Source organism: Haplochromis burtoni, unplaced genomic scaffold, assembly GCF_018398535.1.
Source record: "Haplochromis burtoni strain Fernald_Lab_line unplaced genomic scaffold, NCSU_Asbu1 Contig_426, whole genome shotgun sequence".
Taxonomy (NCBI): domain Eukaryota; kingdom Metazoa; phylum Chordata; class Actinopteri; order Cichliformes; family Cichlidae; genus Haplochromis; species Haplochromis burtoni.
Window position 1 is genome coordinate 313,756 of NW_024582787.1, and position 23,701 is coordinate 337,456.

A 23,701-nucleotide genomic window follows, 5' to 3' on the forward strand; every position below is an offset into this window, starting at 1 on the left:
GGCAGTTTGTTTGTTTTTTTTAAATGCAGTGGATGCCCTTCATCATACAACCCCGAAGGGATTTAGTGTCTCCTCCAAGAATCAAATCAGGACTCTTTCACTTGTTAGGCAAATGTGTAACCCACTACATTATGGAGCCAACAGAATTATGTTATACACATACAAAATACAAAAAATGGCAACAAATGACCCCAAACAATACAAACTGGAGGATAAACTTATTTATTCCACTTTAAAAACAGGGCAGAGCCATGTTATCACAGTACATTTATAAGTTGATCCCACAGCATAAGTATAAACAGATTTACAAAAAAAAAATCAAATTACATTCGGATTTGACAAACCTGTATTACAAATGCCTGTTTTAGGTGAATGAGCTTCAGCATGGTGTTGTTACTCTTAGCTGCGTGGCTGAGCATCATTTTATATCGCCAACATTTTTCAGCAAAGAGCTTGAAAAAAATTAAATGCTTTTGAGTTAAGCCTGAAACAGCTGCCAATGACACCACCCCAGAAAAACAAAGAAAAAAAACAAAACACTGTGCTCTCAACAGGTGAAAATGCAACTTAAAAAAAAAAAAAAAAAAGTACCCTGGCAACAATACTGATATCTTAAATTTGAAACTTGTAGGGAAAAGAAATCTTTATCCATCCTGTGTGCTTGACAAAAAGAACTTGGCTTTTAACATTTACATTTTTACATTTACTTAAATGTTTAGCAGTGTATTACATGAAAACTGTTCCTAGAAAAAAACAAAACAAAACAGGGATGCACTTCTTGTGAACCAAAAACAATATGGCCAACAGCAATGGTTGGTGCCAGCAGTTTGTCTTTTTGGTTATTTATTCCCCCTTCTGCCCAGGGAAACAAACAATTATAAAAAGAACCGACCCATTTTAAAGTCATGGATCTCTTCATCACACCGCGTTCTATAACGGGAAAATATCGGCAAATGACGTCACTATATCAGCCAACAAGGCCAATATCAGGAGGTACCGATATTTTGGTGCGTCACTAATAAGAAAAACTCTACTTAAGCTAAGCAGAGTCTTACTTAACTCTATAGACTTAACAGTCCTGTACATGTACAATCGACATCTTCAGACAGAAAATACATGATACAAAGACATTTTAACCGATTAATTTTGTAACAAATCCCAGAAATACTGACAGAATAGTTGATGGCTTCTAGTAAAATTAATCCAAATTTGATTCAGAAATCTTCAGAATACTTGTGAAAACATCCTGCCAGCCTTCTGTAACATATCACATGGTTCATTCAAGCTTTAATTAAACATTAACAAGGGGAGCATAGCCATGAGGCACTTCACTAGTGATTTCAAAGGGTGCACTAAGAGCACCCTCTTTATCCAAGTCTGGATCTACAGTTTGCTGGAAAACTAAGGCATTTGGGCTCAAGTTAAAAAAAAAAAAAAAAAAAAAAAACTTTGCAGATCTTCAGCAAAAATGCTAATGTCACTAATTACAATTCATGAAACACTTGAAATATGTTCAAAGACACTCCAACATATTAACAGTGATGTAACTATAAAGCCATACAGGTACCGTACATGATGTCCTGTCCCTCCTTCAGAACCAAAAAGAGGCGTCTTCATCAGAGAGCACAAGTCAGATCAAGTTTTAATGTCATAGGGGTCATGTGTGAATGACAGCCCTCTGGACCTCTGTAACCTTTAGAAAAGATTACAGTTGGCTCAAATCATTTATGTTGTTTTACTAGGAAATGTGAGCAGCTTACAGGAAAGCTGTAAATGTACGAGTTAGGTATTTGAAAAAATAAACATCAAACCAGAGCTGAATATTTAATTTCAATTATCTAACATTTCTGTTTATTTTTACAACCTTACAGAACATAGATTTATATCATTTGTTCTCTCTAAACAGAGACAACCTGATAGCGTTAAAGATAGCATTAAGTACTGCTGCAGGGACAAGAACTAACTGGCTCACAGCTGGCCGGGTATCTCTCAAGAGAGACATTTGGAAATCCTTTCTGGGTTACAATCGTTTAAGTCTGAATGACTGCAGGCCATCATTTTCTAAATGAAGTCCCATTTCAGAGATTATATTATTTGAGGTCAACATATTTTTATTTGAATTCAGAAATCAGGAAGGGTGGGAGCCCTTTAACCCCTTTTTGAGGGGAACTTTAATAAATTCTGTTGAGGACAACAGAGCAGCTGACAATTTGCTTACAGTGTGTGCTTAAAGCTTCAGGTGAAGTTCTGGCCTTGCGTTTCAACACTGAAAAAAAATGGAGATGCTTTGTGTTGATTTGTTGCATTTGTATTCAACAAGTATTCAGTGGTAAAAAAAACACGCACACAAAACATTGGAACACTTGTGTGTGATGTCTTGCCTGTGTGCTTCAGAATAAGATGGGTTTGCCAGCAGTTTTTTCCTGGACGTAAGAGGTGAAGCGTTTGAGGAACTTGGGGTACTCCCTCTTAGCCACGGCCCTGAGCACAGAGGCAGGAGCCCAGCCTCCTGGATTCACTGCACACAGACGACATAAAGATTATTTCCAGCTTCAAGCATACAGTAAAGAAAGAGCACTGAATCATGGTTAACCCCATTTTCATACATTAAACATTGATATAACCTACCATAATTAGTAAACATATGTAGGTAGCTTTCAATTTAAAGTCACTACGTTTGCATGGCTCTTTGTTTGGGCCCGCTGGCAGAAAGTCTACTTAATGCTAAAGAGGGAAAAACATGAGCCCCAGCAGTAAGATGTTGGCATAAAAATCTGGCACACGAGATGTTAAAAAATGAAAAAGGCAGATTGTTGCTCCTCCCTTAGCCACAACTCTGTTCCTGTTAAAAAAGGAGTTCTTCCTTTCTGCTATTGCCAAGTGCTCAGCCATGTCCAGAGGCTGTAAAGTAAATGAACAAACTAACAATTTTAAATAGAGCCTGACCTATATGGGATTTTTAATGCAAATACTATATATTTTTTCTTTCAAACAAACCAAACATAAAGCGATTTCCCAAACTTTTACTATGTGCACTTACTGGACTTATTATTTTACTGTACAAGTCATGGATAACTTGTTTACACCACGCCCTTCTCTACTCAGATCTGATGATTGTTGTGTTTTGTAGCATTCTAAGCATGTATTGCCAAAAAGGGAAGACACTTTGAAGAGTGATTCTTTCATCTCTTTACTTTTTAAATTTCCATTTATTGGCTGTTTTAAATGAAGGTACCAATCACTTATTTTGGTTAAACTCAAATTCTAACTCAAATGGTGATTTTAAATGTTTGGATGAAAATGCAAAATTCATGCACACCAGATTCATAAAAATGAGACTGTTCATGCCTTTATAAGTGAGCAAACTTAAAGATTTAGCAGGGGATCAAATAATTAAACTGTATCTAATGAAGTTAAAGTTTCTGGAGATAACACCACTGAAAAGGACTGAACAATCTCTCGCAGCAACCACAAACCAGTCTCCCCCTAATGATTGAATTGTGTTAAAAAATAATAACCAAAAAGACAGAAAGACAACAACAACAGTAACCCACTAAACAACCTAAACAGCACCCTGACTGCTAACATCAGCTGTGGCTAAAACAGTGACACACACCATTGGCGACATAGGTGATTTTACAAAGGATGTTGTCCCTGCTGATCTCTTTATCTCCGTCTGGTGGACTGACGAGTGTCTGGCAGATCATGGCAATGTTGATTTTGGCACGCACACACCTGCTGGTTGGCTGTGGAAAGCAATAGGATAGAGAATGAACAAATGTGTCAGCATTACACATTTATTTTATTTTATTTTTTTAAAAAGAAGAAGCTCTGTGTCAGATTTCAGGAGGCTTGACTGCTCACCAGTGCATTATCATGATCCACAGAGAAATTACAGACCAGCCAGGTGTCTGGATCATTCTCATTGCTGGCCATAATTTTCCTCATGGCAGAAAGGTATAACACATCCCTCTGAGAGGCAGGCCACACCCGCTGCAACACAAATTCTTTCTTGTTGTTTCAGATGTGATAAGAATGATTCATGCTCTAATCAATGGTGAGGTATTTAAGTAGCTTAAAACAGTGTACTTCACTGCATACAGTGTTTGATACTCAGCTTGTAGCTCTCACCTTGTGTGTTTGATATACAATAACTGCATTGTCCGACAGCGTCTCCACAACATTAAAGTTTTCAATGGTAGCTAAAGGAAGCAAAAAAAATAAATAAATAAAAATAAAATAGCAGTATTACATCAAATCCATTAAATATAACATTTATAAGAGGGTTTATTATACTCGTTTCCACCTCCACAGTCTACTGGACTAGTGTTGCACAATTCAGTTTAAAATAAGGATTATTTATCTCATACTGAGCTCTGGCGCAGCCCTCAAGTTCAGCCTCAATCTCAAACAAATCATTTTCTCTCCCCCTTCCCTTTCAACCAGCTTTCTTTTGATTGGCTGCTTCTTGTAAACTGGGACCCTCTTTTCCTTGTAATATGGCGGTGTTTGTCACTGCTGATAGTGTAATGCTTCTGATACACCCACCAAATAAGAAAACACAGACCACTTAAGCACACATATCTCATATCCACTCTCTTTGTAATCACAGATCAAAGAGTATATAAAAAAATAAATAAATATGAAAGTGAACATTTAGAGTTCACTTTCATATTTACAACACACCACTACAACAGCAACAATTGTCTGAAATTAGACTTGAATTGATTTTAAGTTCACAGACTTACTCTCCCAGTCACTGCGGTAGGCAGTGTCCCAAAAGTAGTGGCACACCTCATGACCAGTCACCCCCTTTACTGAATGAGTGGCCTTCAGCGGATCCAGTACAATCCCATTTTCTTCTACCTCTCTCCTGTATACCTGGATACATAAGGCACATTTATGTGAAATCCAGACAGAATCACTTTTTCTTATATAACGAGGCTTAAACACATGTCATCCAATAAACTGGTTTAGATAAATGTTACTTTAAGAACAAATTCAGTTTACAATAACCTTTTCAAAATAAGTTAACACGCATGCGAGCACCATTTTACATTCAGATCTTCCTCATACCTTCATTTCACCTTCTTCAATGACCAGCTGCCAGTTGGCGTCTCCACCAACATCCTGCAAGGAGTAGGTCATGTGACTCTGCACCATCTCCTCCACCTACAACACAAAGCCAGGAGCAAAAAGAAAAGATGATACTGATCAGTTTGAAAAGATTGAGAGTAAATATATGGCTAATAAAAACCGAATGTGGACAAAAACTTAAAACCATGTCTTAAAAGACAAAATATTAACTTCCTACTTTTAGAACATTTATCAACATTGGAAATAATTCATTATCACTAATATGAATAGAAACTGATTACAGCTGTACAGTGCCTTCATTCAGTCTGCAAAAACCTCGACTGACTTGGGTATTGTTCAGGAAGGAGTAGCTTTTTTTTAACAATATGTGAGGGGCTACCACAACAAGTTCACCAATTATTATTAAAGGTCACTCTCAGATTCTGCCCACCATGATTTTCTTCTAGAAATGCTATGTAACATTCACTAAATGTGCTCTGGTTCTCAAAAAGGTTCCAGAACAGCACCCTGTTAGTGGAAATGAAGAAAAGTGTCCTGAAACCCCAAAACTGCCTTATTGATGATCGATGTTTGTAACAGGAAAACCCACACAGCCCATTTACCAGTTTCCATCCGTTCTTCAGAGGATGATTAGTTGATTTGCCTGCTGCACTAAAGAGCACAGGCTTGTTTTTCCTTTGTGTCATTTCTCTAGTAGTAATGCTGGATTGCCTACATCTACAAATCAGGCACACCTTAGCAAAATGAGGGAAATTAAATTGAAAAGTCAAACGAGAAATGTGAACAAAAGTTAATCGAACCTCTAAATGCTAAAGATGATAGAATCTGGAACATTAAAGTTGTTTTAAATTCACAGAATTTCTTTCACAAAAGATTAAGAGGCCATTTGCGCTTTCTCTGCGTACTACCAAGTCTTACATTGGACACAAATAAAAATCAGAGCTTGCATTTCATGCTGCTAGAAAATCCTCAGTAAATGCAGATGCCTATTCAAGAAGTGGGCATCTGTATTTACTGAGGATTCGACAATCTATCATGGCAAACAATGAGTCCACAGATGATGACAAGTAATAACATCTGAGTGAAGGGTTTAACAACCTTGTTGGAGAATCTGTGTGTGCCGGAGCTTGAATAGGCATCTCCAAGAGAAACGGCGTCAGATCTCTGTATTCTTGTCTTCTCAGTTTGAGACTAAATACAAACAGAAACAGGTGTTTTTAATCACAGACCTGACAGTGTTTAAGTGTATAATTAGTGTATCTAAATATTTGATGGTACACTGTACTCTGATATTTAGATTACCTGTTCTTCTATTTTGTCCTGTCTGTCAAGAGCAGCTTCCACTGCATCAAAAAATTCATCCTCATTGATGAGGCTGTTTGGACCTTCCTGCCAGTAGAATGAGAACATTAACTGAAAGGCTCTCCTATAAGCCATTATTAATATTGTACTGTGAATGAAATTTACACATTACCTCATAATCTGGACCTCCAAAGTGAGACTTTTTCTTCAACTCATTGAGGGCTGATTTGTAGCTTTCCTCTATTCTTCTTCTCTTTTCCATCTCCTACACACAGAAAATAAGCCTAAATTTGAAGAAACAAGAATTGTAGATGAAACTCATCTGGACACTGTTGAGCCAGAGATTACAAACCTTATCCAGTCTCTTTTGCCAGCTGTCCTCTCTCTTCACCATCAGGTCGATGCAGTGGGACAGAGTGGCTAAGATTCCAGCTGTTGTAGCCTTGAATGTAATGGCCTCTCCCTTAAAATCTATGCCATTGATTCCTTTGGGATTCAAGGACTGGAACGCTGCAAATCAGAGGAGCAGAGGAAGTACAGTAAATGCTATGAAAAATAAACATAATTTTTAAGGCTTTGTCGCTTTGCCCCTTAAAAAGTTTAGAGTAAATGTAACTATTTTGCAAGCTTTAGACTTCCTAAAGCCTCTTCTTACTAGAGGTTTCACAATACATGGGCTCAATTAAGGCAGAGATGACCATACTAAAGCTTTCCTTTCTCAGTGACATCATACAGATCTGAAAGACGAAACCTACAACTCACAACCTGCAGCATGCTGGCTATTGGTTTCTGGCTGCTATTACCCTTTCTCAGAGCTTTCTTATATGCAAGTTAACAGCTTTTGGTACAAGTTATTTTTTAATATTTTAACAAATAACTTTGATAACTCTAAATGACATGTGATATCACAACCTGATATTAGGTATTTTTTCAGTGATCTAGACAGAAATACATATAAAAACAAGTTCACAGGCTCTCTGAAAGAGTGCCCGCAATACTCACATTTTTCTTTGCTGCCATTATTGTTGTGCAGAAACTCTCCATCTGTGCGGGTGTTGGGAAAGTCATCCTCATCATCTTCCACAACTGGGGAAAAAACATAAGAAAGGTTCAGAGGAAACACAAGAAAACCAAACAGATTTGTGTTGCTACAGGCAAGTCTTTTCTTTCAGGACCCTGTGAGGGCTACAGAACAGGAAAGCACCTAGTGGCCCATTTGCAACTTAAGCTGCAGCACAGATAAAATCAGACTGACAGATCGCTGCTGTGCTGCACAACATGACAATGGTCCGGTTTCATCTTCAGAATGAAAACAGGGTGAGAGAGGCAAAGAGGCGCAGAGAGGGAGGTGAGGAGAACAAAAGCAGAGCTTTATTCACTGCGGTCAACGACAGTGCCCAGTGCAGGCTGCCGTGAACAAATGTTCAGCCGGCCAAGACAGTATGAGGGGTGGGTGAGTCACAGCACATAAACACATTCCTTACCAGACTCAGCCCAAGTTTCTCCTAAGCAAATATTTATCATCAGTTCTGGGTAAAATATGAATGCTAAAGTTTGGGTAAAATGAAGGGAATACATTCAAGGGAAAAAAAACCCCTGAAATCCTCATTTTTGAGAAGCTGAAAACGAAAATGTTTGGGTTTTTTTTTTGCCCGAAATGATCAACTATTTAAATCCAGCTACATTAAAAGAAAGTTGATTTAAAAAGTTTAAAACACTCTGACAACGTGGATTTTTTTTTCTCTTTCAATGTTAAAAAGACAAAATATATATCCAAACTGGATCACCAAAACAATGGTTTTGTAGGCGTGTGGGTGGCTGTGGTTCTTACTTTTATCCCTCTGCAGTTCATCCTTGGACACAGCATCTGCACAGCTATCAAAGTATTTCTGGAGTGTGTCCACCTGCCTGCACAAGATATCTCTGAACGTCTCCATCTCGGCCAGCTTCTCTCTCAGGCTGTGACCCTTCTGAAGAAACAACAGATTTAGCTATAAACCTTAGTTTACATTATCAACATGCAACCAGACAAAAATGATCGGCCTGTGCATCTACAACTATCCAAACATCACAAATAGAGCCCTCATGTGTACAGATCCAAGACTGTACCCACTGACTTCCTCAGCTCGAGTAAACAGTACCAGGAAAACTCACCTTGAAGGAAGATGTGGAGGTGGCAGAGTAGCCACTGGTGGCTGAGGTGAGAGACAGCATGGAGCCATGTCTCCGCAGACTGGACTCAGAGCCATAACCAGAATCAGCCTGCAAAAATAAATACAGCAAACTGTAAACAATTTAGTTTGTTACAACACCTTTGAAAATGGATTGTAATTATTTAATAGGAGAGCTGTAAAGCAAAGCAACTATATTCCAGGAGGACAAAAAAAAAAAAAAAGACCGAAAACAAACAAACAAATACATCAGACACATACAGAAAACAGTTAATTATAAAAGACTAAAAAAATTAATTGTAAAAATAAATAAATAAATAAATAAATAAATAAACTATATTGTACTAATGTGGTGTTTTCAGTGGGAGAAACGTTTCATGACTCATCTGTTTCTGTTTAGTCTCAAGTCATCCAAGTGACTTCTTCAACAACATGTTTCTCCCACTGAAAATACTACGTCCAGATGAACAGAATCAACTTTTTAGGATATGAGCATAAAGCTTGGGAATTATGTGTAAATACACTGATCAGTTTGACACTTAAGCCATGTTTAATATGAGCATATTGCAACACTAATAGGTCCCCTTTAAGCAAAATCAGAGACACTAACCAAGTTCTTTATAAAAACAAATATGTATCTTTTTTAGTTTTTTCCTTATAAAGCATTCAGATGTAGTCACCATTAGTCCTACTATTCTATGACAACAATTTTAATAAAAATTAAAATTAAAATTGTTGTCAATTTTTTAATAAAAATTGTCATCCTTTGAAAAACAACATACAGTAAGTAAACACTGAAATTCTTTTCACATTACATTCAAGCAGGTACAACAATTTTTCAGACACAGTGACAACAGCAGCACGTGACAAGGTTTTAGTGACCATGACAGCACAACTGAAATATCAGCTGGCTTCCTGTAAGCCAGGCTGGTTCAATTTGCCTCTTACATAATAGACTGGCCCTCAAAATAAACAGTAATGACAACACAGAGAAAAGGTTCAGCTGCACTGACGAGAAACAAGAGCTGCAGTACCTGTCCCTTTAAAAGATAGTTTCAAGTTGAGCCAGCAGAGGGCATGAAATGTAAACGCACATGACAGGCACAAGAGCTTGGGGTTACTGTCGGTCAGTGACCAGAAGTAGCTCTGCCTGTGTTCAGATGGATTTCTGTCACTGCTGCTTGCCCTTTAGCCAACATTCTGCTGCCCCACTGACTTAACCAGTACAAATGGCCCTTGCTAAATGTTTATATAAAGACATTTTAACCTGTTTGATGACAAAAAAGTAACTATCCAAGCAAGTAGAGGGTTTCTATCCATGGCAGGATAAAAATCTGAAAATACAAATTAACACAGTATAAAGTATCAGATGTTGGATGCCTTGTCAATAAGACCCACACACATGCACAGGTCATTAGGTTGCATGCTGCAGGGTAAATAATAGGTGTACAAATATTTAGTGTGCCTGGTGATTACAGCCCCACTGAATACATATAAACATGCTCTTTGGAAAAAAGAAGATGCAACATCTGGTCCTCATAGAAAGCCTTCTGCCTGAGCAGAAGCAGACTTTATCATTTTCTAATAATGAATAAGTATAATAAAATAATTGTATAAGGCAGACACAATATATTAGATTACAGTATGTTAGGCCATATATCTGAACATACAGAACTTAAAACAAACATAGTTTATCTAAACATTGACAGTATCCTAGGAACAAGAGTTGCTTCATTTTAGGATGTGTCACTTTTTCAAAGTGTAAGATGACTGATCCCTGAGCTTGTAGTGTGTTGTGTCTCCCTGGAGACGCTGGTTGCTAAGTGCTGTGAGTAATGTAGTTTAGACAGGGAAGCGGGGCTTTTTTAAGAAGAAGGGTTTTAGGCAATGACTAATTGTGGGTGGGAAGGCTGGGTATGCTTGTATATGCTGAAGATTCATTCTTTGTTATTCTTTGTCTGAGTCACTGGTGCTTAGATGATCGAAGACGGGGAGGAGGAGGGTAAAGAGCGGGGATTTCCTAAAATCAAGTACCATGTGTGAGCAGCATGTGTGTAAGCAGAGAGGCAGAAGGCGTGGTAAAGGAATATTGCATTTGAAATGAGTGTAGCAGGGCCCCTTTAAATAGTCACACACAAAATCTCTATTTAAAAATTAGTTTGTGTGATTTCTTGCCTTTTTTAAACACAGGCATAAATGCTAAATCACACATGCCACAAAGAATTATCTTTGTGGCAAAAAATGCAAAACATATTCACACATGTGACATTGAGTAATATGGATGTACATGCATAAACATAAGAGTGTCCTCAAAGCCACTACTGTCTTTTATCCATGGAATAAATATGCTGGCTACCACTGTTGCTCTCCATGCACTAAAACATGTAAATGACAAACTTCTACTCTAAAAGTGTTTAAATTCACTCTGCCACTGATGCCAAAGCAAAAAAAAAAAAAAAAATACAGATTGCATAGTCATGGGTTATCTAAGATATCTGGGTAATGTCAACAAAAATGATTTAAATCAACAAAAATGATTTAAACAAATCTTAGTTGTGCTCTTCAAACAGCTTCCTCAGCAAGTTACCTATGTGTTCAGTGTCTGTGTTTGAAAAAGGATCATGCTAAGCCTCAGCTAACTCCAGTGTTAGAATAACTGAGCTATGTATACCTACTTTGTTAAAAAGCCCTTACGCACCAGTAGAGAACCGTCTAGGATTAAAGTGCTCACACAGAGTACACAATTATGGATAAAAATAAATAAATATGAATTTGTGCAAACAGAAACACGTGCTGTAACACTACTGTGCTACAGACAAATGCACAAGAGCTCCTACACTCCTTTGGTCTTGCCAACAAACGCACCAGTGGTGGAGGGATGATTATTCTTCCCTGGACTCCTCCCTTCTCTCTCCTCCCTTCTCTGATACTCTAAGAAATACATACAAGCACACACACAAGCAAACAATAAACACACACTTACAAATCTCTGAATGAAATGACATCTCTAAATATGACAAGAATTTGATCTCTTTTGATAACACCAGTTCATGGTCTGCTGTATTAAAGACTTACCCTGTGCAGTTCAATCGATTCAATCCACTGGTGTCTGTGCTCGGGGTCCTGAGCTCTGAGGTACCACACACTGTCGTTTACACTCATATCCAGCCGGCACTCGTCAAATTCATGAGGCTGAAAAAAAAAATATACACACAGAAAAAGAATATAGGACAAAAACTAGGTTAATCAGTGTGTGAGATTCTGGTAAATGAGGCCAGTTATGGGAACCAAGCTGACTTGATATCTGTAGTGATATAGCCATAAAATTCAGAATTTGCTTTCATGTTCTTTTCAATCCAACAGGAAAACCAGCTGACTTTCCTGTTTAGGAGAGCACAGCAAGGCATATGTGAGGGGTGGTCACCCATGAAAGTAGCTATTAAAAAGACAGTCCAAAAGCAAACTGCTGTCCCTTGTATGTTACATGGTGGGCAGCAATCTGTTCCTGCTTTTCCTTTAATAATAGCCTGTCTTTAGTTTAGACCAATCTATATATCACAAAGTGATGGAAGACAAAGAAGAGTGCATGACAGGCACAGAAGTCTTAATTTTAAAATGGTGTATTACAGGTGGAGCAGTGGCAGATAACTTGTAAAGCATTTTTGCAAAATGGAGCACACTCCTAATAGCTCTCCAGTATACTGTCAGAACTGCAAATCCACTGTGTTGGTGTTGCATGCAACCAGACTTTGTGTGACAATAATGGAAGAGGTAATGATGGCATTTACGTATGTAGCATCAGACCTTGTGAAAGGACACTTCTGCAGTTAAGTCCCAAAGCTAAACTGCTTTCAACGTCTAATCGCAAAGGGTAGTATGAGTAAAAGCCTGGCTTGTTCAAAGAGTCACAGATAGAGGTTAGAGGGCACAGAGAAATGAAAATTCCTAATGAACAGAAATGCAGTTTAATAGAAGGAAAGAAAAAAAAATCTCTACTTTCGTATGCTCGCCACAATAAATAAACACATCTGTAACCTGTATTTATTGTGTTTGCAATAAATATAACAAATTTAGTCCTTTATAATGGAGGGCTATAAGGGGATCCAACACTGCAAAGACTTCATTGCCATGATTTTTTTTCCAGGGAGAAAAAGTGACTGAAGTTAACAGTTTTAGCACCCAAAGCGCTTTACAATACCACTATTCATTCACTCTCACATTCATACACTGGTGGAGGCAGCTACAGTTGTAGCCACAGCTGCCCTGGGGCAGACTGACAGAAGCCAGGCTGCCATATCGCGCCATCGGCCCCTCTGGCCAACACCAGTAGGCAAGTAGGGTAAAGTGTCTTGCCCAGGGACACAACGACCAGGACAGAGAGCCCAGGGATCGAACAGGCGACCTTCCGGTTACAGATGCGATTCCCAACCCCCTGAGCCACGGTCGCCCTGCAATGCAATTATCGATTTCCTGGGTTACTGAATCAATATCAACTTGTGAGGGCAAACATTGTAATTTTACTTAATTGATTATTCCAATCTATGAACCTCCATTTAATCTATAACACATTAACACTACTATAAAGTATTTTTTTAATTCTGTGAACAAAGCTACATAGAGCTACATACATTTACGAGCAATTATGAGCTCACTGTCTAATACAAGGATGAGCAATTTATTTATTTTTTTGAAATAGTTCATACTAAGGTAAAGTAAGCAAAGGGCAACACACTGGGACATATGAGTTGAAACATGTCGTCACAATGAAGAGATTACTTAAATAAAACGATTACATGGTGCATCAACTTCTAAAGTAGTTTATATCGGACTGATTGTCAAATATGTACCACTGCACACGTCATGAATGAAACTTAGTGTGCGTACACTTGTGTTATAAATGTGAACTCAAGGCAGACAGTTTCATTTGTTTCCAAAGACCAGTCAAATATTTCCCAGAGAAAAAAATAAAAATCAAACTTCGTTTGTCTTGATAGACTCAACCCTAATACAGCTCTGCATCAACACGTTCCTAGAATATTAATGTGCCGGGACAATCTAAGACTGGAAGTCTGGCATGTTGTGCGATACTGAAACATACAGTCCAAGGGATAGATGACCTGGATAGAATTCCTTTATTGTCCCTCTTCACAGTAAAACAAGATTTAATGTGCAACTCTTCCATATAATAACCTCTCCGTTAAAAATAACCAAAGACGGATTGATTTGTTGAAATCACCATTAACTTGATTTTTGGTCTGTGGATTTCATTTTTATTTGATTTTATCACATAGCACCCCAGTCTAAGACAGTCTACTGGCCATACTTTGCTCTTGTGTGATCTAATACGCTTCGAGATGGCTTGAGCTTAACTGCAGAATGCTTGAGTCCATTGGCAGAGTAAGAAATGGCCCACTACAGGGAATTTAAGTAGATTTCATTGGAAGAGTGTGGTTTGACTATATTGCCTGGCATCTGGGCAGCACTGGGGCCAAGAGCAGATGCTCAATGTCAATACCACAGCATCTGAGTGAATACTGAATGCCCTCCTAATCAAACACTCATTTAGGAGTTACCAGCAGCACTTACATAAAACCAACAGCCGTCACAGAGACACATGTGAAGAGGAAACAAATGCAAGGAAGGAAGTAAGCATGTGGCATCCTCGACCCTGTATCAGTTAAAAGAAACAAAGGACTGGATTCAAACCTACAGAAATCACAAGTAGTTGTTGTCTTTGCATTTTTCATATATCTAAATGAGGGAGATTAACCTCCATATAAGCAATGACCACTCTTTTTGAGAAAAATCACTTGTTAAAAGCTCCCCCACTACTACAAATATTGCTTATCTACTACAACTATACTATACTAAAACTATGGAAACACACGTGAGAGAACTGGTTGCAGTCATGCACAAAACTTGGAAGTGTATAAATCTGGATTCTGGTGACATCTGGTTGCTGGATGTTGGCCTACTAACAGATAATCATGGCAAATAGGAACCAGCACCAAGTCTGAGAAGTTACTTGGATCCAAGGGAAACAACAAAAAAAAAAAATTCCATTTCTGACATGCTCTTTCACAAGATGACATGGCATGCTGACAACAAACACAGCCACAGTCGCATGAGAAAGGCAAGCAGACTAAAAAAAACAATTAAATAAAAGTGCATGGATTGTTTATTCTGTGTCAGTTTATTTGTGCAGTTTGATGAATTAACTATCAAAGTGAATATGAAGGCCTAGTGAATACATGTTGTCCAGAGTCCATTACCTTATTAGTCCCCTGTGACCATGGACAGAACAAACAGGCATTAAACAAAGGGATGGATATTTTAGATGTGACTGCAGTAAAGCTCTGAAGGTCCCCTGACAAATCGATACTTTGTTTTTACATCTTCAAAGGCCAATATCTAATAAAGGTTGGATCAAACATGCAGTTCTCTTTGCCTCATAATGTTACTTTCACTATTTAACCTAGATATTTAGAAATCTATCTGGGAAAAATAGCAAATTGTGACCATTAGTGATGCCTTTAAGAGGGAGTGTTAGTGAGTGATTATTTCAGCGATTCTTTTGATTCTTTTTATTCAGGGTATTGTGCCGATCTCCTTGCCTGTGTTTGCTGCCAAAAGCCTCTGACAGCATCCCCCACAATCCCTGCCTTTATGTGAATTGCTACTGTACTTTATAATTCACACACCTATCTCTAGCTATAGATATCCATCCATCTATGTGTGTGTGTGTGTGTGTGAATTAGTATCAGAGACTATTATACAAGTGGCTGTGTCTATGAATCTTATTTGTTTGGTAGTTTTCCACCCAGCACGGTAGATAAATAACTACATTTTATGAACTTATTTACAGCTAAAATATTTATGGTTTGGTCATGAAAATGATGAGGGAAAACAGCCCCACCCTGTCTCTATTCTCTTATAAATATAAACTTCCTACAAAGCACCAAAAAGCATCCCCTTCTGTCCTCTCCCATCTAACCTCTTTTTAGCTGGTGTACGTGTCTGCAGTCACAATCTCCCGAACTGCATGAATAGGAGTACAAGAAAAGAAGTCACAACAATTCAGTAGGAGAAAAAAAAAGAAGAAGGAGGGAGTGAAACCACAGTAAACCCTGAAACACCCTACTAAACTTTGAAAGAGCTAAATGTAATCTAAACAATATATTAATTCTCCACCTAAATGAACTTCAGACATATAACAACACAATATAACAATATAATATGTTCTTATTCCTTCAACACCGAACTAAGACCAAGTGCCAGGAACATTTTTCTGCATCTGTCTGGGACCAAAACAGGATTTACTTACAGTCATAGTAGAGGAAGCATTGACTCACCAAGTGGTCAAAGGGAAAAGGAAAGCTAAATCAGCAAGAGTCAATGATACCATGAACATTTTCTTAGTTACTTACACAATAAGGCACATGTTTCTTCACTGTCATCATGACCCACAGAGTGAAGGAAGTCACACACTATCAGGAAGAGACACACTTGCTGGCTAAAGGCACCTTGCAAAGCTTCACTGGCATTGGTCTATTTAACTTCTTCTCTTTCTCAAACTCTTTCAAGTGGTTCATTGTGACATAAATACCATTGCAGAAAGACCCAGGATGTCACCATCCATTTTTGCATTTACCTCATACAGACAAAAACATCTACTGCTCACCAGTTCCAGTGAGAGATTCTAAGTAGGCCAGTGTGCTTATTAACTGACCATGGAGCTAAAAATGGCAATGGTCATGTCAGCCTTTGTAGATACACTTATCCTACAATCACATTATAACCACAACTTGGAACAACATGACAAAACAGTTCAGGACCAAGTCAACAAACAGAAAACAGACCGACTCAGAAATAAATCTTGAGCTAATAAAAGTTAGCAGGTGATTAAAGGATAATAGAAGAAGTTCCTTATCAATTCCACACTTTCCACACAATACTTTAATATCAGAGATGTAACTGTTGAGAATTTGTCATAGTCAAAGCATTTATAACAAACTATAATTTATACACCACCAAAGAAGCAATGCCAACACCACGAATGAGCTGATGAGTTACTGGAGGAGTCTTGTTTGGTTTACCCAAAACTTAATATTGATACTATGGAAACTGACCCCAAGAGAGAAATCGTCTCAAACACATGCGCACACGCACACGCACACACACACGCACACACACGCACGAAATGATGCATTAAGCAAAATCTCTTAACTGTCATTACCCTGAATAAAATCTGTTAGGAGTGCAACATAGACTTCCGTTACTTCCCTCTGGAATAAAGATATAATGTGTATGCAGTTTGCATAACTGATGACACTGAACCATTAAACAGAAGCAGCTACACTGTCTCCTAGTTTTCCCCTCCTTTTCCCCCTTCACAATAATATTAGCATTTATTCTGAATAGTAAATCTCTTCCAGCTAACATTAGGTCGTTAACTTGTGGGTTGGACCATATTTGAACACTACACCATCTGAGAAACTATGATATATAACAAGATTTGTGATTAGTAATGATCTATTCTAATTCTGTTTTACTAGTATTAAGCACAGGTGTATAGATAAGTTTGTCCTGTAAAGAGGCTTATGCACTTCTCAAATGGCTGAAGTCATGACAGAGCATCTTTAGGGTTGTTATCAGCAGCTGGGAACATTATCTCAAAGATAAGAGCAAGCCTCACTCCAGAGCACGTCCACGGCATTCATGAATTCATGAATTGAATCATCTGGAAACTTTGGAAACTTGTTATTTTGGGCTGGAAAATAAAATCTTTTTTTATTTGATTTGAAGCTTTATTTAAGCTTATTGACAGAAGCCATTTTTTTACTTTTCTATTTGCACATTATTATTTTTTAAATACTACTAGCACTGTAATTTGCATTACTTAATGTTATTTATTTCATTTTTGTTCTGATGTTCTATTGAGTAATTTTAAAAATATGTTTGATTATTTTCAAATTGGTACATTAGTCAACTACCAAAATAATCTTTAGTTGCAGCCATAGTATGCAGACATGACATTCATGTATGTTTTGTTATGTGGGACATTTTTAACCTTCAGTTTGTTTCTATTCCCATAACAAAATGACATGACAAAAGGAAGAAGTCAAAAAACTGTAAACATTTGACCGGTGAGTATGGTGTAATTGTAAATATGGCTAACTGATTCAATGCAATGAAGCATGTTACTCAATAGATGACATACACTAAGTAAGTAACACGCCTGTCACTACACTGCAATAACTGTCTGTGAATGGACATCACCTGCTATTTTTCCAAAAATATGGGGTGTTTTCACTGGAGTGAGAAGCTAATTCCCTAGAGAGTGCTGAGCAAAAGTTAATTTTTAGATGTGCTGGGAATGGTTAAAGCTGAACAAACAGATCTAATAGCAAAGCGCTGCCTAGAAACGATAACTTATTCATTTCCCCTGTTACTGTTTGGAAAGAGCCTGTCAGAAAGAGCTGACCTCAGGATCCCAGTGAGAATAGATGAAAGGTGAAAGAGTGGGAATAGAAATTTCTCTGACAGGATTATATGAAAGATCTGATGAGCATGGTGATCTCTGCTTCTAACAGCTTGGAGTTGTAGTTTTTGGTCTATCCTAATTACAGTTGCACAAGAATGAGAGTCACGTGATGTAGTTCTTAGTGAAGTGTTACAAGAGCAGCCATTCTTGCAACATGTTTTGTAAGAACCACATTTGCACAAGTTTCACAACTTTAGCTGGTCAGTAATCAGTCGCCTCTGGTAAATTACAAATGCTGTACTCACAGTAATAACAGCTTTGCTAAGACAGAGGGAACCCCGACAGCCATACTCTGTCTCATCCTGAGACTTGTAGTAGCTCAGTGTGTTGTTTTTCAGCACAACCCAACGGTCCTGCCAGCCGTGGATGTAGTTTGTCCACTGAAAATAAAAATTAGCAGCGTCAATACCTTTCTATACTGGGGGACAAGAAAGTTCAAACACATGTGCAATTTAATAATAAAATTACATTTTTAACACCTCGGTTCCCAGTTGCCCAAGGCTCATTATGGCTGATCTATGTGAGGTTGAACTTCAGCCTTACTGAAGAGCTACTGTAGCACAAACTGCAGAAAACTTCATGGCTACTTTTCAGCCAAGTGCCCAAGCTGACCACTTTCAACTACAAAATACCCAGAACTGGACCCTAGAGCAATTGAACAAGATGACTTGCCCTAATAGATTGTGTTTTCTTTTACTTCATGAGGACAGCCAGGTGAGCTGTTTACCTGGGGAAGAGACTGCTACCTACCGAATGCACTTAGGAAAAAGGCCTGCAGGCTTAAGAAGCATAATGCTCTCCTTGGAGACCTCAGGTCCATTAATAAGGATGTTACTTTTACAGCTACCACGTGCATTAACACTGTTGCGGACTACCTGCACAAACTGTAAAAACTGTTCAAGGATAACATTCAAGTACCAAGCATCTAAGTCCAATTGTGCATGTGTGGGATGGACTGATCTGTGGATCATACCCCAAGATGGGACTGAGCTGTTCTGGCTCCATGAGGAGTGATCTAGCCAAAATGCTAGATACTGATGCTGGCAGTTGTACTGGTGTTTGGTACCATCTGAACAAGATAGTTTCTGTGGTATTAGACTGCACTAAAACAGCAAGCATTTTCACAGTAGGGGACTGAATAAATCAAAACAAACTTAAATTTTCCATAAAAAACATTCTGACACATAGAATTTAATCTAAGGTTTAGACTCATTAAACCTCAAGACCTATGTATAGCTTAGGTCGATTTAACAGGTGAGCTCATCTGGTTACAGATCTGCTTAATCACACAATATGCTTGGTTAGCAGGTCAGCGTGCGATCTGTTCAGAGACAGCCTGTGTACAGTGAGATTACCACATTAGCTTGTCAGCAGCTTAACAAATTAAAACCTTGCTCAATTTGCCCATAAAAAAGGGTGACACACATGAGCAAAACCATATGGCAAAATAGGTTACAGAGATTAGACTTTGTCTACCAGAAGACTTAACAGTCCCTTTACTAAAGAAAACCAGGACAGTTGAACAACAATACTAGTCTAGTTATACTAAGCAAACGTTTTGTTGAATTGCTTTACAGTACGGGCTTTAAATAAATGTTACATCTAGTAACTTGAGGGCTACAAGACCTGTGCATTACACAAGCTCGTCATCTGGTTTCACTGAGGGCTTTCCTTTTACTTCAGAGGGATTACTGGTCTGATATAGCTATAACGTTGATGGAAATGTTGTTGGGCGGATTCACTGGATAACCTTTTCCTAAAGGAGACATACCACGATTTGTCACCACATTACCCAGATTTTTTCCTGATACGTATACGGACACAGCTGTGCCACTTAGACCCACGGGACATGACAGCGAGACTGAGCGAGGAAAATAAATACATAAAAAAGGCTTTCAAACGTGACTTACCTTACTAAGGTATCCGCTGAACTCGGCGATGCCAATGGGATGTCCAGGCTCTTCTCGAGGCTCTATATCTTCCTCAGAACCGGAGGAGTTCCAACTCTGATTATCTGACATTTTCGTAACCTATCTCACTAACACCGGGGACACAAACCTGGCATATGACGTTAGGTTTGGAATGACAATATAGTAGCCGAGTTTCTTGGACCCGAAAAAACAAACAAATAAACAAAACAAAACCAAAAAATGAAAGAAAAAACGAGCAACAGTTTATAGAACCATGTTGCGCTCTTATCGACTGACTAATATCTTAGGACACACAAAATCAACAGCTAGCTCCCAGCTAGTAAACGTTAGTTAGCAAAGGAGGTTTCAACACATTTTCTGACAGAGATCAACGTTAGCTGAGTCCGGTACCTTAGCTGTCAACACCGCTCTACCGCCCTTTTCTTCAGCGTTCACTGAGTCCCAGAAATAAGAGACTCGGATGAAAAGCAGATAAACGTGTTCAAGATAGCTTCAGTATTTACGACTAATCCGCAGTAGAGTTTCAGAAAAACGCCGTGACCCTTACAGCGCTTGTATGTACGTTTTTGACAGCTATCCAGCTCAACGCCATGTTCAACTGACGTCTGGGGCTTCCTCTTGGTTCGTGCTAGAGCGCCTGTTCTCAATTGTGTGGTGCGCAGGGGCGCTGGCTGAAGCACGTCATCAAATCCCCTCCTAAATTGGAAACAGGCCCCGCCCACTTTTTTATAGTAGCTTACTGTAAATACATTTAGAAGGGCTAGAAAATACACTCCGGAGTTCGAGAAAAGAAAACAGCCTAAGGTGTGCTGAGCTAGTTTTTAATAAGTGTAACAAGGTTGAGGCTTTAATCACAAATATTTTTAATATATTGTATAGTTAGCCTTTAATATCTTGTAAATCAGATGCAAATACAGTATACTTTTCCTCAATTGATTAGTCTTCCATAACAAGATAATTAGTTAATACAGCCCAATGAAGAAAATACAATTTAACATACAAAACAAAATAGTCTGGATAAACTATTTAATGTCATAACAGAGAGAATGAGGAGGAGCTTCTTCCCCCAGGCTATTCGGGCCCTGAACCAGGTGTAGGACTGGACTCTCCCACACACATCACATCACTATATAACTGGACTCTCACACACATCACATCACCACACACACTCTGGTTTTTCTTCATGCACACTTCCTATAATTTACAATCTCTTTCTGCTATTTGCACATTTTTTTACTGTAAATTTCTAAGTTAAATCTGTAAATTTTGTAATAACCTGTAAATTGTAAATACTGTAAAACCACTGTCATTTAATGGTCGGGCATTGCATTGCACAGCTACAAGCATTTCACCTCATGTCATACTGTGTATGGTTGTGTGTGTGACAAATAAAATTTGAATTTGAATTTGAATTTGAACACTCTAATTCTAGTTGCTTATTCCACATTGCATAACACATTCATTCATAAGAAATCCCTTCCCCCTGTCTCCTGTTCTTGTTTAATATAAGCCTGTACAGACCTGTACTTATGGTAACCCTGAGTCATATGATAATCCTTAGGCAACATATCTATCTGAGATTATCAGGCCTTGTCATGTGAAATTCAAACAGCAGTTTTGTCAGTTACAGAAAGGAAAGGAAAGGAAAGGAAAGGAAAGAAAAGGAAAGGACAGAGAAGAGGAAAGGAGAAAAGAACCATGTCATGGGTTTTTTTTTTTGAGTTGGATGCATTTTCATGAAACCATGAGACTTCGAAACCACAAGACTCCTGTTAGGAGCACAATCCAACTATTTTCTTCCATTAGAGGGAAACATCTGAGTGGCAGGAAGATTCAACTTTTAGACATATTTTCAACAGCTATATCACTGCTGCAGTCATTACAGTAAAGTGAATTTGCTTATCAGTCTTTACTCAATAGAAATAAATTTCTGATATTGAATTATTTTATCGCAATCTTTTTAACAGAGCCATTTTAAAGCATTTATTTTCATATGTTCTGTTCGCACAATTAAATTTTTATCTGTAGTTTAACCTTGTGAGACAGAAAGAACTGAGTATTTTCATTGGAAAAAATGTGTAAGAAAAGCAGTATTGGACTTTACAAGTGAAATCAGCTGTGGCTGAGCTTCTACAAGCCAATCCCTTCTTTTCATATTAAGTCTCTGAAAATCCAGGCAGTCGCTGGGCAACTCGGTGGTCTGGTCTGGGAAAGGGTTTGTAACATGTTGTTTTACTAGAGAGGATTTCAGCTGATGATTAAATGGGGCATACTAATTATTTCAGACTTGGAGAATCTGTGAGTCATTAAGAAGTGAGGAGTCAAGAACTAGAACCACGAGTCAGATAGGGCTGATCATGCAGTAATGTGATTAAATCACATCCTCTTTCGAGCTGAATATTCCTCGTGGGTCAGCAGCTCCAAGTGGGTAAAAAGAAAGGAAACAGCTGCTCCATCAGGTGCCACACACTTCTCTGGGGGCAGGAATATTTATTCTCAGCGAGGTGAAAGAAAGTATTAGATTTAAAAAGGCATGAGATTTTTAGCAGTTGGTTGTTTGGTAGCTCTGATTGTAGTTTTCTTCCTGTTACAACCAGTGGTTTAACTGTCACAAAGAAACTTTCTCCATACGGATGTGATTGTTGATCAGTTGCATTTCTTGCACAATAATTCGTTCAGAAGGCCGGACTATAGGCTTGGATCAGACTATGATCTGCCTTTCGTGCCCTCTGCTGGTGGTCTATGGTGTAGATAACAGATAAAATTCCCTCTCTTTATCTCTGTGTACGGGTGAGTGGATTTATCCCATACAGGTCCAACAGCAATGTAGTTGATATCTTGGAAAGGTTCTTCAGAGAAATTAAGAAAAAAGCATTAGAGTTTTTCACCAGTGAAAGCTTTCTTTTTCACATGACTGTCTATCATCCACTTTTTTCAGTTTTTTTCTGTCTAATATGAAATAACTCTTCTTATACTTGCTCTTCACATAGTTTCTCTTCATTGTTAGTATAATCGCCCAGCTCACTTTCACTGCCTGTGCACTCTGAACCTACACTTTTTTCAGAGTGTTGTTGTTGCTTGTTTAACCACAATAATGGTTAAACAAGCAACTGCAACAGGTTTTGACATTTCTGAGTCATTATGTTTAAGGTATGACATTTGTACTGTACTGTAGTAAACTGTACTGTAGCTTTGGTGACTGTGACTGTGGCTCAGGAGGTTGAGCAGGCCATGTGCTAGTTGGAAAGTTGGTAGTTCAAACCTTGGCTGCTTCAGTCTGTATGTCAATGGTCAATGGCAACTTTATTGTCCCTGATGGGAAATTGATTCGCAGTATGTCAAAAAACAAACAACAACCATACAACCAACACATCACGTACACTCATTAAAAAAAATACTATAATATAATATAATATGTTTACTTGGAGAAGATACTGAACCATGAGTTGCTCCAGATTGGTGAGATGAAAAGCAGTTAATTGTTGGGGGAAAAACAAACAAACTGGTGCATGAGATGTTGTATAAAGCACATGAAGGAAAGGTGGGGTAAGTTCAAGTCCATAAAGGGTTTCCATGGTTTTTCAGATTGCTACATGCAGAAAATTAAGTTTGAGCTTTTGCAGTTTTAGGGCTTTGCATACTTTTTTAAATTACAT

General features: G+C 38.3%; 1 protein-coding gene across 3 annotated transcripts; it reads right to left on the reverse strand.

The window, feature by feature from the left end:
• Positions 1-206: 206 nt before the first annotated feature.
• Positions 207-20,703, reverse strand: LOC102290688 (ceramide transfer protein). Of its 3 annotated transcripts, none has more exons than XM_005945693.3 (18): positions 20,025-20,703; positions 18,360-18,494; positions 11,646-11,762; positions 11,436-11,501; positions 8,554-8,661; positions 8,231-8,366; positions 7,402-7,485; positions 6,752-6,909; positions 6,572-6,664; positions 6,400-6,486; positions 6,196-6,288; positions 5,077-5,172; positions 4,749-4,881; positions 4,132-4,202; positions 3,865-3,993; positions 3,617-3,746; positions 2,382-2,518; positions 207-2,266 (listed from the first exon to the last, which is right to left on the reverse strand). In XM_005945693.3, exons 1-17 carry the CDS (start codon positions 20,133-20,135, stop codon positions 2,391-2,393), a joined length of 1,875 nt encoding a protein of 624 aa, XP_005945755.1. In that variant the 5' UTR covers positions 20,136-20,703; the 3' UTR covers positions 207-2,266; positions 2,382-2,390. The 3 variants fall into 3 exon arrangements, with proteins under 3 accessions (XP_005945755.1, XP_005945754.1, XP_042069145.1); XM_005945692.3 differs by having other exon boundaries at positions 8,231-8,369; positions 20,025-20,702; XM_042213211.1 differs by lacking the exon at positions 11,436-11,501 and having other exon boundaries at positions 8,231-8,369; positions 20,025-20,702.
• Between the last annotated feature and the right edge of the window lie 2,998 nt (positions 20,704-23,701).